Source organism: Thunnus thynnus, chromosome 11 (genome assembly GCF_963924715.1).
Source record: "Thunnus thynnus chromosome 11, fThuThy2.1, whole genome shotgun sequence".
NCBI lineage: Eukaryota > Metazoa > Chordata > Actinopteri > Scombriformes > Scombridae > Thunnus > Thunnus thynnus.
The window spans coordinates 32,270,419-32,285,977 of NC_089527.1; the positions used below are offsets into that span (position 1 = coordinate 32,270,419).

General features: G+C 39.1%; 1 protein-coding gene across 2 annotated transcripts; it reads left to right on the top strand.

Moving 5' to 3' along the window:
* The first annotated feature begins 9,383 nt into the window (after window positions 1-9,383).
* Window positions 9,384-15,065, top strand: LOC137192158 (dual specificity protein phosphatase 19-like). 2 transcript variants are annotated; one of them, XM_067602673.1, is made up of 5 exons: window positions 9,384-9,722; window positions 10,707-10,753; window positions 10,940-11,092; window positions 13,720-13,943; window positions 14,981-15,065. In XM_067602673.1, the coding sequence occupies exons 1-4, from the start codon at window positions 9,500-9,502 to the stop codon at window positions 13,924-13,926; spliced, it is 630 nt and encodes a 209-aa protein (XP_067458774.1). In that variant the 5' UTR covers window positions 9,384-9,499; the 3' UTR covers window positions 13,927-13,943; window positions 14,981-15,065. The 2 variants fall into 2 exon arrangements, with proteins under 2 accessions (XP_067458774.1, XP_067458772.1); XM_067602671.1 differs by having other exon boundaries at window positions 13,720-15,064.
* Window positions 15,066-15,559: the final 494 nt, after the last annotated feature.

Below are 15,559 nucleotides of genomic sequence, written 5' to 3' on the forward strand. Positions count from 1 at the left end.
AATGTATCAAAGCTCCAGGTCTGCCATATGCTAACCTGATTAAACACAAGTTAATTTAGGAATTATATACACCTTCAATGTACAGTATTATTATGGAAAAATGGTCTAAAAATTAGATTATTGACTCTCTTAAAGATACAGCCTCAAGGTCAGGTAATAAAGCAGAACCCAACTTAAAGTTCTAATCCTTCAGATTTCAGCAAACTCACATTGTTTTAATAAAGAAGTCAGTCAATAATTTGACTTTTCCATCATGTCATGAGCAACCACAATCCGATTTCATGCTGCAGAAAGTGAGTAGTTTTCCACATAGCAGCAGGCCCACAGTTAAAGGAGTTGGAGGAGTGCAGCCTGTTACCTGCAGCTCTTTATCTAACAGCTCACTGTGGCTTCTGCTTCTTACTCCCTGCAACATCTAAAACTGATCTGCTGTCACAAATGCCCAAAATGACTGTTGTCTCTGCTGTAAGGAGTAACCAAATGTGACAAATACATTGTGTTGCCTTTGACTGCTTCACAATAAAAGCCATCCCAATGTGTCGCCAGTTGAATGCTTTGATGGTGAAATAACAGCAGGAGGAAATTTGGGGTTAGCATTAGCAGTAGCTTGATACAACTCTCATACAGCTGTAGAAGAGTGAACAGTACACAGTGAGGCTGATATCAATTAGATACAATTACAAACAGTATTACTGGGTTACATACAAGCATTGTTTTTTAATTTCAATGGTAGATCCTTTGAATTCTGTGTGGGGGTGGCGGGCTAGGCTACTAACTCTCAAAATTACTTTATAGAGGTGATAAAATAGTTGCTTTTCTAGAGCATTATTTATCCTGACAAGTTGACCTGTCACATTGACAGTTGTCATCACAGGTTGATGCATGTCAAGATGCTGCCAGTGTGCATTGCTAAAGAGGAAACAATGGGTGCAGTTTTTTAACTAAAGAGAGAGTCAAGCTAGCTGTTTCACCCTGCCTCTGGTCTTTTTGCTAAACTAGGCTAAGCTAGGCCCCTCACAATCAATCCTACAGGCATTCTGAGTTGCCAGTTGAAGGACAGGTTCACAATTTTTCAAGTGTGTCTTAAAACAACTGTCAGGTGCCCCAATGAACACTGAAAGAGGTTTTCCTTGCTGTAATCATTCCTCCAGTTCATACTGGCTATTAACAGATCCCCTTCAAATGTGCTTTCAATGTAAGTGATGGGGGCCAAAAGTTTAAAAGCTTATCTGAAGCTTATATGTTAGTCATATCAAGTGGATATTTGCCACATGTTTTCCTGTTGAGCTGTGGTGGGAGTATAGTAACAAAAAGAGAGACTTTGGCACTAAAAAGACCGTAATGTTGAAAGATATCTACCTGATTTGACTCATTTTGAAGCTTCTTATTAGCTTCATAAACTTTTAAATACATTTTTGTACAGAGGGAGGACTGTGGATTTTGTCCCCATCACTTCCATTGTAAGTGCATTATGAAAGGATCTTCTAATGGTCAGTATGGAGAGGAGGAATGATTACAGCAAGAAAAGCATGTTTCACTGTTCATTTGGGCTCCTGGCTGTTGTTTTAGGACCGACTTGAAAAATTGTGAACCTGTTCTTTAACCTAATTTGTGTGTGAGATGAAATCAGTGTAGACATAGGGAGACAATAAGCCCATCTTGCCAGCAGATCTGAACCAAGGACCTTCTTGCTGTGAGGTGACAGAGCTGACCATGAGCCAGGGTTGAGTCTCTAGGATTCTTTTTTTTTCTGTTTCTTCTTGTGCCATCGCTAGACCGTGATTCTGATGTGAATTGGACTGGTTTGGTATCAGGTTCTCTGAAGGACTTGACCCATCCAGGTGAGGCAGAGTTCTCAGCTCAGGTATCTGAGGTTTGATTCTCCTCTGAGCGTCAGAAGGATCATCAGGCTGAACCCGGTTAGCCGCACTCATGTTAGGAAGTAGACTACATTTCCCAGCATGCCTTGCAAGAACCCTGCTATCAAGTTACCATAGCAACCTCTGTCCTTGACAAACAGCTAAAAAAACAGATCAAAAAACGGATCTATCAACTGGTTACATTTTAACCAATAAATCAACTACTTAAACAAGACACCAGTGAACTGATTGATATTGATGTAACTGTTTTACTGACTGACTGCTTCACTGGCTGGTGTTGACCTTTGACCCCGTCAGGCTTGTTGCATTAACAGCTCTGTTATTAGTCCATTAAAGCTGAATATGATGCTGCAAACTGCAGCTGCAGGCTGAGTATATGTGTGTGTGTGTGTGTGTGTGTGTGTGATAGCAGTAATGGTTGTCAGATGTTGGAGGAGCTTCCCATGTTAGGGTTGAGTTACAGCCAACACACACACATGCACACACGCACATGGTCTCTCTGGGTTTTCTGACTCATGGGTCAACATGCAGAGAACTGAGTCAGCACTTTCCCTTCCATCCTTCCTTCACTCCTTCGTTCCTTCTTCCCTCCTCTCCCCCTATTTCTTTCCTTCTTTCGTTTTGTTCTCTCGGTTCTCATGATTTCATCTCCATAAGCATGTTTGTGTTTCTGACGTAAAAGCCTCTCGTATTTGGCAGGAAAATCTTATCAGTGGAACATGCACACACACACACACACACACACACACACAGTTGTGTTTCCATCACTTCAGAGGACATTACATAGACTTACATTCATTTCCTGGAGACTTATCCTAACCTTAACCTTAACATAACCCTACACTTACCTAACTTTGAACCAAGTCTTCACTCTAAAATTAATGATTTACATTAAGGGGACTTGCTTTTTGTCCTCATAAGGGAGGCGAGTCCCCACAACATCTGGAAAACCTGGATCACACACACACACCACACACACACATGCACACATGCACACACACACACACACACACACTTTCCTTTTTTCTCCTTGTTTCTCTCCTTTCCTCCTCTTCTCTCTCTGAAAAGTAAAACAAACTTCTGTAGAAACCCGACCTCTGTGTGTCTGTGCATGTGTGTATATGTGTGTGTGTGTGTGTGTGTGTGTGTGTGTGTGTATGTGTGTCTGTGCATGTGTGTGTGTGTGTGTGTGTGTGTGTGTGTTGGGGGAATGAAAAGGTCTAATTTCAGCCAGAAAACTGTTTCTCTCTCTCTCTTCTTGGAAACTACCAGAATCTTTTCCAACAAAAATAAGGCTGCAGCTGTCCACATGCACACACACACACACATACACACACACACACACACACACACACACACACACACACACACACACACACACAGTATTGCAAAGGACTGGAAGTGATCTACAGCTACTGATTTACTGTAGCTATAGAGCCTTACCAGTAGAGTCATGGAGTTAAAAATGTAAAGTTTGTCCTGAGGGTGGCACTGGAGGAAAGGTCATGGGGTCATTACAATCTAAAGGGAGCATGGATGTGTGATGAGATGGAGCCAGGCAGGAAGCAGAACTAACTTAAATTCATTCTAATGTCTAAGTTTTGAGTATCAAATCACACATTCACATTTCTCTCAATAAGAAACACAAAAATACACGCTCTTAAAAGACAGTTGAAAAATGATTTATTCCACTATTCTTCATAAATCATTACATGTACATGTAAAGCATGGTGTATATATATGCTCACACTGGTCTGCACTTGTATGCATTATATGTTACATCCTAAAACCTCAGCAGCTGTGTCAGGCCAGCTGTATTATTACTATAACAATAGGATATTTGTCACTCTTTTCCTTTGCTTTTTCCTGTATTTCCCCTCATCTGGCTAGAGCTGCCCACAGACTCTCGAGAGTGAGCCTGGTCTGTAGAGATGGGAGGGGATATCTAAGTGTAGTTTTATTCCATCATCGTTTAGTTCAGATGAAGCGTATTCTTTTTCATTTCCCCCCCTGGTACAATTCATTTGGGCACATCTGAACACAACAACCGCGCAAGACCCTTTAGAGGAAGTGGTCACAATGGAATTCTAGAGCAGTTAGTTTGCAATGGGAATGTGATCTAACCCAACTACAAGGCGTACTCTGCACGTTTGAGCTCAATGGCTCCTTTAGCCAGGCGTGCTTTGCATACTGGGAATATATGAGTGAGCAAAATCAACAGTTGCTAGCAGCTAGCCAGAAAATGAATCGAGGTCCGACCTGGACTAACAATTCTTCAGGACCTAGTTTCTGTGTTTACGTTCTTGCTCCCACCGCAAACACATCAGACAAATGAGTGGAGTGAATATTCTCACAGGGCTTTTAGCAAAGTATTTTAGTTTGGTTGAATCTTTGTACAGAGAAACCACAAAAGGTTTACTCAGTTTACTCATCCACTGATTAGGACCAGAACAAACCCACTATGGGTTTGAAAACAGTCTCAATCAAATGTCCTTTGTCTTCAAACTGCCCTGAGGTGCAGCCCTGTTACCACCCCTACTGGGATGAGTTTCTAAAGCTTCATTGTAAATGGGAGGAGGATAGAATAAATAAATACATCAATAAATAAGAGAAATAAATAAACAAGAAAATAAAATTAGATGATTATGTATATTTCTTAATTTTTTCAAAATTATTTTTCTCATATAAATGAATATACCCTTATGATACCTAATGTGTATGCATGTGTATAGTTTGTATGTGTTGCCATGAAAAAAGGAGAAAAAAGAAAAAGGTAAATAATAATAATTATAATAAACATCAAACTCATCACCACCCTAATAATGATAATAGTAGCAATTATCACCAGCAAGGGGACTGTGTGTAGTGGAGGCCCATCTCACAGGGATGAGCAAGAAAGGCATTTCTAGATAGGTCAGCGGTTAGAAGAGCAGGAGTCCTGGCAGAGTGGAGGAGCTGGTTTATCTACAAATTAAGTGAGAGGGCCACTGACCTGACCTGTAAACGGAGGAGAGACATAGTTTCTACTGAACTGAAGTCTATTAGCGGATCATAAAAGCAGGAATGTGGCTCCCTCTAGTGGAAGACACAGGAAATAAAATTCATCACCAATCAGGCCATTCATATTTTAAGTTTATCCTTGCTGACACCCTGATATTATATATCGTTATTTTATGATGACATCACAATGAAAGTAAATTTTATGTATACTTTGTTGTCTGTCTCATTGTGTTTGTGTGCCAGTAACTTTTTTTTGATAACCCTTCTTTTTACATTTCCCTAATTTGTGTGTAGCAGGAGATGGACCCAAATGCAGGATGCAGGACAGAGCAGACCGAACAAGGGATCCAACAAGTCTGAACTGACAACCAGGACATAAATACAAACTGAACTAATGAAACAACAAGTAACACGTGGCAGACACAAGGGCAGGCTGGGGAAGACACAGGGAGCAGGGCAGGGCTAATGAGACTGATGCAGGGCAGGTGTGGAAGGAAGTGTGAAGGGAAAATCAGGCTGAGAGGACAGGAGGAAAAACACAGAGCAAACAAAAATCCCAGGAACAAATCCTCTCTTCAATAAGTTAATTTTCAAACATACAAATGAAACCAGCATAAGGAACAAGAAAAATCTGACAGACTGATACTGTCGAATCATTTTAGCGTGTTAGATATGTAAAGAACATCTACCTTCTGTCCACCTACAGATTCCCCTTCAATCTATCCATGAATATCAATAGAGAATATATCAATAAACATAAAGGGCATCTATGGCAATGTAAGAGCACAATGCAAGATTAAACAGTCAGTTCATCTTAATATTCAAAGTAACTGCACTTCTCCCACTCAGTCCAGACTTAACATCACAGGGAGAAAAAGCCGAGGGTCTCTGGTGGACTGGTGGATAATGGCAGCTAAGGAACTAAAGCCAGACTGGAACACAACCATAACAGAATTAAGTATTTACCCATTAAATATATGGTAAATGATAGTATATTATTGGATAATTGCTACTGGTAATAAGTAGGTAAATACAAAGAAACTACAGCTGAAATACTAAGAAAAACCTCCACAATTACCCATCAACTCAACTAAGTATCGTGTAGTTGTGACCGTTTTAGCTTGGTAATAGCTCAGATATGATTGCCTTAAATTATATGCACAATGGAATAATTATTACAAAGGATATGGTAAAACATCTGCAAGAATGTACCTAGTTAAGAAGAATGTGCCATGACACTAGAGGAAAACTGTTCCTGCAGAGGTTGTTACCAGGTAAGTATACGGTAAATCTAATAAACACTTTATAAATGGGTGTAGCCATGAACAATAACTATATAGGAAAAAGTAATTTACTGGAAAGTGCTAACTTGAATTGATGGATAATAGACGTGTTTCTAAGATTTGATTGCCTACTTTCCTGGGAAGTATAAAATTATATCTGAGTTATTACCAATCTAAACCAGTCACAACTACACAGTACTTAGTTGAGTTGATGGGTAATAGTGGAAGTTTTCTCTGTATTTACCTACTTATTACCAGTGGTAATAATATACTATAATTTACCATATATTTACTGGGTAAATACTTTTACCTTTACCCTTTTTTTCTCAAATACGATCAAAGAGCGCTAACAACAAAACATGCCATGTTAATCTGCCATACAAGTCAAAGAATTTTTATTGATTTAACTATAGTATAGGTCTGTATTATTAGTTATGTATGTGGTAGTTTTGTCACTGTTACAGAGCCCTAGAGAGACGGACAGGCAGCAGGTCTCATGTTACACAGCAGCGGTTCAGTCTCACCTCCAGCAAAATTGGTCCAGTTCACAGTTCAGCCCGCTTGGGATAGACGGACTACAGGACTACAGCTAGTAAGACTAGATTTGTTGTTGACCTGGTCTAACGTGGGCAAGGTTTAGTCAGCAGTAGGAACCTGGACCAGAGAGATGAGAGGAGAAGTGTGTTTCTTTTCTGGAAAGTGAGCTGGATCACCACTCTAGTTTGGTGTCTGGGGTTTAAACTGGACTATCTGCCATCAGCTGAACGAGAGTCATTCTGAGCTGAGCCGGACCAAAGCTGAACATCTGAAGAAACAGGTTTCTTGCACATATAGGATACATGTACATACAGTACATGACATTTGGTCTTATTGACTTATTTCTGAACTCATATTATTGTTCTAGCTGAAATGAATAGTGAATGCTTACCTGATTGGATCTACCTGATGGTCATGTTATCTATATTAATAATAATCATAACTATCATATACAGTAGGATCAACAAAATAATGAACCGCTGTATAAGCTGAACTTCTCACTGTCAAATTTAAAATATTCAGTTTGTTTCTAACTTTTGGTGACTTTACAGTTTAGAATTTGTGTTGTAATGTTCACCACTACTACAGGCTACTGTGTCACTAAGGCATACATAACATGTAACATCAACATATCTACATGACTTTTATTGATGCTAAGTTCACTGGAGATATTTGTTCAAATTGACTGGCAAGACTTAGTTCCAATCCTGAAAGGAACCATAACAGCACAGATGCTGCAAATAATGTTACTGCATAATAATATTATATAAAGATGCTGATCACAGTTGCCAAAAGAAGTTTGAAATTATTGTCTACTTTCCTTTTTGTTTCTTTGGTATATCAATGAGAACACACTGAAAAATTAAAAAAAATACAGAAACTGAGAGGCTGGAATAGGCACAACACTGCTTTGAGCTGAATGCTAACATCAGCTAATAATAATTAGCATGCTAATAAGCCCACAATGACAATGTGAAGATGCTGATGTTTAGCAGATGTAATGTTTACCATGTTCGCCATCTTAGTTTAGCGTTTTAGTATGCTACCATGTGCTAAACACAAAGCGAATGAATCCATTTCTGTAGCAAATTCCATGGCAGCCCATCAAATAGTTGTCAAGATATTTCACTCACAAATGTCAACCCTCTAGTCTGTAATTGAGATATTTTAGTCAGTGTGGACCAAAGTGGTGGACCTAGCAACTTACAGACCAATAGAGCAAAAAGTGATCACCTGCAAGATCTTGGATTTGAGTCTGCATTTGATGAGGAGCCAGAAAAGAAATCAAGATCAGTGTCACATGAGACCTTTTAGATAACCTGGTTGAAAACTTTGCAGCAGCATTCTGGAGCACTTGTAAGCAATCCAGGGATGTTTTGTTAAGGCAGGTGAAAAGAAAGTTCCACTCATCAAAAATGGAAGGCATAAAATGTGTGATGGACCATTTCCATCTCTGCTTGAGATTAATTTGGCCTAGTACCTCAGTTTAAAAGAAAAAAAAATAGTGACATCTAGATTTCTGGGGGTAGATTTAACAGATAATCAGGGACAAACAACAGTGTCACCTTAGGGACGAGGCTTACTGGGGCACAAATAAGAGCTCAAAGAATGAGGTTGGCGAAATTCTACATTTGTCTTTTTGTTAACAAACCAAAGACTAATCCCTCTCTCAATACTTGAGATTCCTACCCTGTCTGTGGTACTCAGTCCAAAGCCCATTAGTTCCTACAGAGGATGTAAATCTTTATAAATGTGTTTACAAATGTATGAGTTTTAAAAAAAATTATAAAGCAGCTGGCCATTGTAGTTTTTAACAAATGTTACTCAAACAGGAATAAATGGTGCTTTTTGGGGGACTATTTTCAGTGGTGGATTATTATACATACAATGTATTTAAATCAGCAGGACAGTGTATGTGGGATTGAGTCAAAATAAACTACAGTGTGTGTGTTCATGGTAATGAAGCAATATGTCACCTAGTGAAACAGTGTGGCTCACTGATGTGTTTTTAATAGTCTTTGGAAAACAATGGAGTCTCTATAGTACTGAGGAATAAAATAAATCAGGCTTTGTTGACAATAAGAATAAAGAATAAGAATGATTAAGTTCTTAATTAACAAAACTATATGCTGTCTAATTCTTAATAGAGTTCATGCAGTTATGTAGAACAAAATTTGACATTATGAGGCTTAAAACTGATATTAAATTGAATATCATCTCTACAGCATTGATGGTAAATGGTAAATGGATTGTACTTGTATAGCACCTTTCAAGTCTTCTGACCACTCAAAGCTCTTTTACACTATGAATCACATACACCTATTCACACACATTCATACGCTGAATGGGTACAGGGGCTACCATGCAAGGTCCCAACTTGCCCATCAAGGGAAATCTAGTCATTCACACACATTCACACACTGATGGCACAGCCATCAGGAACAATTAGGGGTTAAGTATCTTGCCCAAAGACACATCGAAATGCAGACTGGAGGAGCCGGGAATCGAACCGCCGATCTTCCGATTAGTGGATGACCCGCCCTAATGAGATTAACTTTTAAATTACTTAATTACTTATCTACCCATGGGGGAGCATATACAAAGCAAACAAAATAGGACATAGTACAGAACCGAGTTGCAGATAAGGATGCATGATTGGCAACAGAAACAGAAAACTGTTACACTCCAGGCCTGACATGAGTAGTATCATCTAACTGCCTTTTATTTATCTTTCAGGTCCACTCCAGCCTGGTCCAGTCCAGTTCAGCACAGTCTAGTTCATTCCAGTTTGGTTTGGTCATGCAGTCCCTGGCAGAGGAGATCCAGAGTTTCTCTCGGACACGACTGAAAAAGCAGTGTACTCGTGTGACATCCCTGAGTGGCCGCCGCATCATCGAGACCTGGAAGGGTTCTACAATCACTGTGGTTGAAGACCCTGTCCCCACAGAGAGGATGCTGGGATATGTACCTGACACTTCCTGGGACCTGCAGGTCGGCACGGTCAAGCCCTACCTGCTGCTGGGTGAGTGAACTAGACACACAGTGACTGACTGGAAACACAGAAACCAAACTAAATCATTGTTAACCACTGTTGACCACCATTAGAGTCATTAGGCAACCCCCTAAATTCTGTGAGAACGGACAGAAATGGACTTGCATCAAAAAACAAATTGCCTTCAGTCATTTTTGGTTCAATTTGTGTAGATAAGGTGAAGAAACACATGAAAAAGGATGAAGTGGTGAATTGTGGTAAAACTAGTCCAAACTGGATAGCGCTCATTCCAGTTAGTCATGATGTCCAAATCATAACTACAATTGGCCCAATAATTATTGAGACCAACAACAGGAAACACTCCCAAATGTGTGTCCCCCTCTTAACTAAATACCTCACCAATTGACTGAGTGACTGACTGACCAAGTTTACTGAAAACTAAACAAATCATTTAAACACAATTTACATCAGTATAAATGAATCCAAAGATGAATATTCATATCAGATGCTAAAATATAACCAGAACAAACATATAAAAGGTGACTCAAGAACCTTTTTTGGTTGATCACTCTTCTTCATTAAGGCACCGGTATAAAAAATACTCTTCTATAATAAAGACAAAAAGACAAAAAGGGGCATGAACCCACCAGCAGCTAGTCCAAGTGATGGATGGGTCCACCCCTTCCCCCACCCTGTTCTGGAAGTCACCTTCAGTCTACCAACACAGATAACTGCTGAGCTCATGCGTCCCAGCTTGAGTAGATGGTAACATGAGCCCAGACGTGGGGGAGGACTGGGGGAGATGTGACCCATCAGGGCTCACAGGTTCACAGGTAGAACATAAATGACCCTGTGACCTGCAGTAGACGCTGTGCACAGACACAGCAGATTGTCCCTTTCAGGCTGGCTATTTGGTTCAGCACCCTGGACAGCGTCTTGTACCAAAGCAGTTCAAAAACAAATCCTGAATTTGCTAACCAATTAACTACAGTAATTCACTGTGTGTGTGTGTAGGTTCTCAAGATGCTGCACATGACTTTGGCACTCTGAGAAAACACAAGGTTAGTTTTTTTTCTCCTACTAACCTGAAAACCCAGTAAAACAACAGATTTTCTACAAGCAAAACAGGACACTGCTGTATTGCTCATAACTGCCTGGATGTTACTGTTACTGCCATGTTATTCTTGTTTGTTTGTCATCATTTTCACTCAAGGATTATAGTTATAATGGTAAAGTTTCTTCCTCAGGTGTCTCACATTCTGAATGTGGCCTTCGGGGTGGAGAACGTGTTTCCTGACCTGTTCATCTATAAGACTGTCAGCATTCTGGATCATCCCGACACTGATCTGCTGCTTCACATCCAGGACTGTTGTGACTTCATCCAGCAGGCTCGCAGTGAGGTAAAGCATCACTGTTGATGTGTGTGTGCATCATAGAGCTGCAGCTATATTCATTATTTACAAATATATCAATGCATTTACCAATGACGCAATTAAGTGGTGTACAAAATGTTGCAAAATAAAGCTAAATGTCTAAAGTGTTTCTTCAAACTGCTCTTTCAGTCTGACAGACAGTTGAAAAACCTAGAGATTCTATGATAGGAAACAGAGAAAATGTTAAATCGATTAATTTACAAATTGTTTTTTTTAAATAAAACAATATTAAAAAGTGAATCCTCTTCAAACATCCTGTCTGACTTTGCAGAAAGATCCCTCATGCCATGCTCATTTTCCCATCTCTAAACTGCTATGGTGCAGTCACAAATTGTGTGCAAAATGACTAGCTTAAGTATTGTTGTGAACACACAGAAACAGGAGCTGCAGCATTAAAATGAAACCGGAAAAGAAAAAAACAAGGAAGGTGAAAGCTGCTGTAGTTCAGGTGGAAACAAATGGCCAGATCAAGTCAAAGAAACAATCCCATAATGCTAAGGGATTATGGGTAGAAGTACACAGATGTAAGGGTAAAAACAGGGAGTGTTGACATGGGACACATGTTTCAACATCTTCTCTCCTCTCCTCCCAGTGTTTCCTCCTCTCCTCTCCTTCTCTGTTTTGAATAATAGATGTGTAGTTTTGTTCATGTTTTATTAAACTGCACACAGATCAGATCTCAGTGTCATACAAGCTTTTAGCAGTGAAGTCTGAGGCTCACCTTAACATGACACCACACACACACACACACACACACACGCACACACACACACACACACACACACACACACACACACACACACACACACACAGAATCATTAGGCAGTCATTAGGGGTGTTTGATTACAGGAAGTTTGTGTGTTCATTATGATATGTTTCTGTGTGTGTGTGTGTGTGTGTGTGTGTGTGTGTGTGTGTGTGTGTGTGTGTGGTAATTCCAGCCCCGATAATCAAATTGATGCTTTTACTTTGAAATGCAGGGTTAGATTACCCAGCAAGCCATCTGGCTGGTAATGACCCTCAGTTATTGATGCTGTCATGACAACAACAACAACCACAACAGCATCATGTGAATGAGTTCAAAATTGTAGTCAAATATTCTGGGGTGCCTTTCACAAATTCCAAAATTACAAAAAATGCTCACATTTTCAGGTATTTTTCTGAGCTTCTGGATCCTTTTAAGACAAAACCCCTAAAGTTCAGGAAAATTGCACCCCATGTATCTGGGTTTTTGTGAAATTTTTGACTTTTTCCAGAAATTTTGGATTTCACACAAACTTTACTGTTTATACCCGACTTTCTTCTGTCTGTACCCACATTTTTGTGTTTCTATCCACATTTTTGTGCAAGTTCTTACCCAAATCTGAGGGTACATCTCAGAAGTATTGGATTTGTTTTCATTCATATCTTAAAATTTTTTAGTTTTAGACTTTTAGAGTTTTTACCCAGATTAACACAATTTTCAGGTCTGTTCTACTCGAATGTTCAGGTTCAGGTATGTACTCAGGTTTTCATCATTTTTTTTAACTTGTTGGCTTTTGGTGCAAAGAAAAAAATACAAAAGTTGCCGAGCCTGAATGTTTAACAGTTTGCCTTAATGGACAATGACATTTTGGGAAAAAGTCCTGTTTTCCATCCCACCCAGCTCAGATGAGAAGGCTGATATCAGTTCGGTTCTGGCTGCAGTGAAGACAACCTTGCAGTGTGGTTCAGCCTGATAACTGGGACACAGCTGTGTTGTAAATCTTCCATGTGAAGGAAAAGTACATGCTGTAATGGAGAAGCTAATGAGGATCCAAAGACACTGACAAACAAACAAGTCATCTATTAAGTAAACACCAGCATCTGAAAGATGAAGCTTGTGGTGTGAAGCTTTGCGTGGCAGGTTTGAACTCAGAGCAGCAACCTTGTTATGTTGGTATCTATAGCCCTCTAGTGTTCAAAGAGTATCATTTCAATTTATGTATGAATCCCACCAGCGTCATAGTTTCCACTCACTGACTCCTAAAAACACAATGATACACTATTTACGTTTGGTGTGTCTCAGAAGATCAATCTAAGTTATTTCAGGAAGTTTCTTGAGGTGAATGTTCTAAAGTCAAAGGTTAGGATGGTTGTGGACTTGAACAACTGTTTAGTGTCACCAGATCAGAGAATAAAAGCTTGAGGATGTCTCCAACTATAAATATCATCAATATTTTTATAGAAATGACTATGTAATGTGAAAGGACTTGCTTGCAGTGACAACCCCACAGAGTTCTCACTAACTCTGCAAAACCTTTTATCCTATTTTATGTTGTAGTTTTGGTTTCACTGTTTGGTTCACTCAGTGTTCACATTAGCATCATTTCCATCAGCAGCTGTTTTCAGCAAACAAGCTCTGATAAACCCACTGTACACTACCTGCTCAGCACCAAACAGCAGACAGACAACATTAGAGACTTGCTGGTGAGGAATATGGAACATTTAGAACATCAACTTTATAAGGAAACAGTTTGTCTTGACTGTGTGTTTATCATCTTCTGCCCCCAAGTGGGCAAAAAATCAGTAATGCAGCTTTAATATATTAACATTTACATCCTTCTCCCTCTTAGAAAGGTGTGGTGTTGGTCCACTGTAATGCTGGTGTATCACGGGCACCGGCAGTGGTCATTGGCTACCTAATGTCATGTGACGACCAGTCGTTTGATGACGCCCTCTTGTTGGTCAAGTCAGCTCGGCCTGCCTCCTGCCCCAACCCTGGCTTCCTGGAACAACTGAGGAACTACAAAACACCAACGATGAATGGATCCAAACACTAAAGGATGAAGAGAAAATGGTTAGAAAGTTTAGGAACAAATAAGTTTGCTTTTAATGAGAACATTTTTAAGTAATTCCAAAAACTGAAATATTTTAGTAAACAAATATTTGGGATTTTTACAATGTAGGATCTGTTTTTGGACTCAGTAGAATTTGTTTGGTTCTGCTCTGGTTTAATGATCCTGAAAAATCAGAGCAGGTGATTTTTAGAAGGCGAGGTTGCTATAAAATACTGCACACCTCTTCAGTTTTTTAAAATGTTCTTGACACAAGATACCACATGCTAGAAATGTAGATGAATTTGTTAAAGGGTTATCCAAGGAGGGTTGAATTGAGGGCAACTTGGTTGTAGATACTCGAAGACATTTTGCCTCTCATCCAAGGCACTTCTTCAGTTCTAACCAACTGGTGGAGAGTCCCAGGTATTTAACCTCTATGGGGTCGTTATCAAGGTCATTGATACCACTTGGTTAGTTAGTGCTCCTGGCTGGTTGTAACAACAGTGGTTAGAGTTGTTGGAGTCACCTGAGGCCAACTGTAAATGACAGTCATTGAAGTTGTTGTATGAGGCCAAACGTGAATGGTTGTTAAGTCTCCTGACTCACATGACTCTGACTCTTAAAAACTGTTGTTACAAACAGCTAGGAGCACTAATGAACCAAGTGGTACAGTATCAATGACCTTGATAACAACCCCACAGAGCTAAAATACCTGAGACTGCCTGTCCCTTGGATGAGAGGCGGACGTCTTCAAGTATCTACAATCAAGTCCAGATGCCCTCGATTCAACCCTCCTTGGATAACCATGACCTGGATGACTGAGAATCTTCACAGACATCTTGTTAAAGGGTTCATGTGAATTCCAAAAAAGTATTTCTCTCTTCCATTTAGTGGTATCTGTCTATGCAGATAATATTGATTTTATTTGTTGAGATTTGAGACAAAATGACAACATTGACTCAAAAAGACAATTTTCTTGTTTGGGTGTTATTATTGATGATGTCTTGTTTGTGTTTTGGTGCTGTTGTTCTCATAGTCATCTCTGTGTTTTGTTAAGTTTGATTAATCTCTGTGGGGAAATTCATCCTCTGCATTTGACCCATCCTCACTTTTTCAGAGTGGCAGGCAGCCACAAACTTCAGTGAATAAAAACTTAAATGAAAGAAGCGCATGTTTACTATAACTGGTCACTCTTAATACTTTTGAGTATTTCACAATTTTGAAATGATAAGGCTGGTAATTTTCAATCTTCAGAGCAAGACCTGAGCAAGATCAATGTGTCTGGATGAGACTTTCTTCCTCTGTGACTGTGTGTTAATCATCAATCAATCAATTTTATTTATATAGCACCTTTGAAACAAATCAAATGCAATTCAAAGTACTGTACAAGCAACTGAAAAAAACATTAATTGAATCAGACATCAATAAAAGATAGGTAATTAAGATAATAAACAATAAATAATAAAAGATAATACAGGCAATAAAAATTACAAAAATAAAATTATGAAATACTACACAAAATAAATTGATTAAAAGTGACTATAGTAAAAAAGAAAAATGTTAATAAAATAAATAATAATGATAATATTAAATAAAATAAGTATAAATAATAAAACCATAAAATTATAAAACACTA

What these genes read in the sequence shown, in the direction of transcription:
- LOC137192158 (XM_067602673.1), top strand. Translation starts at nt 9,500, where the DNA reads ATGCAGTCCCTGGCAGAGGAGATCCAGAGTTTCTCTCGGACACGACTG. An exon ending in CAAGCCCTACCTGCTGCTGG is followed by an intron (nt 9,723 to 10,706) that starts GTGAGTGAACTA and finishes GTGTGTGTGTAG; the next exon opens with GTTCTCAAGATGCTGCACAT. An exon ending in TCCAGCAGGCTCGCAGTGAG is followed by an intron (nt 11,093 to 13,719) that starts GTAAAGCATCAC and finishes TCTCCCTCTTAG; the next exon opens with AAAGGTGTGGTGTTGGTCCA.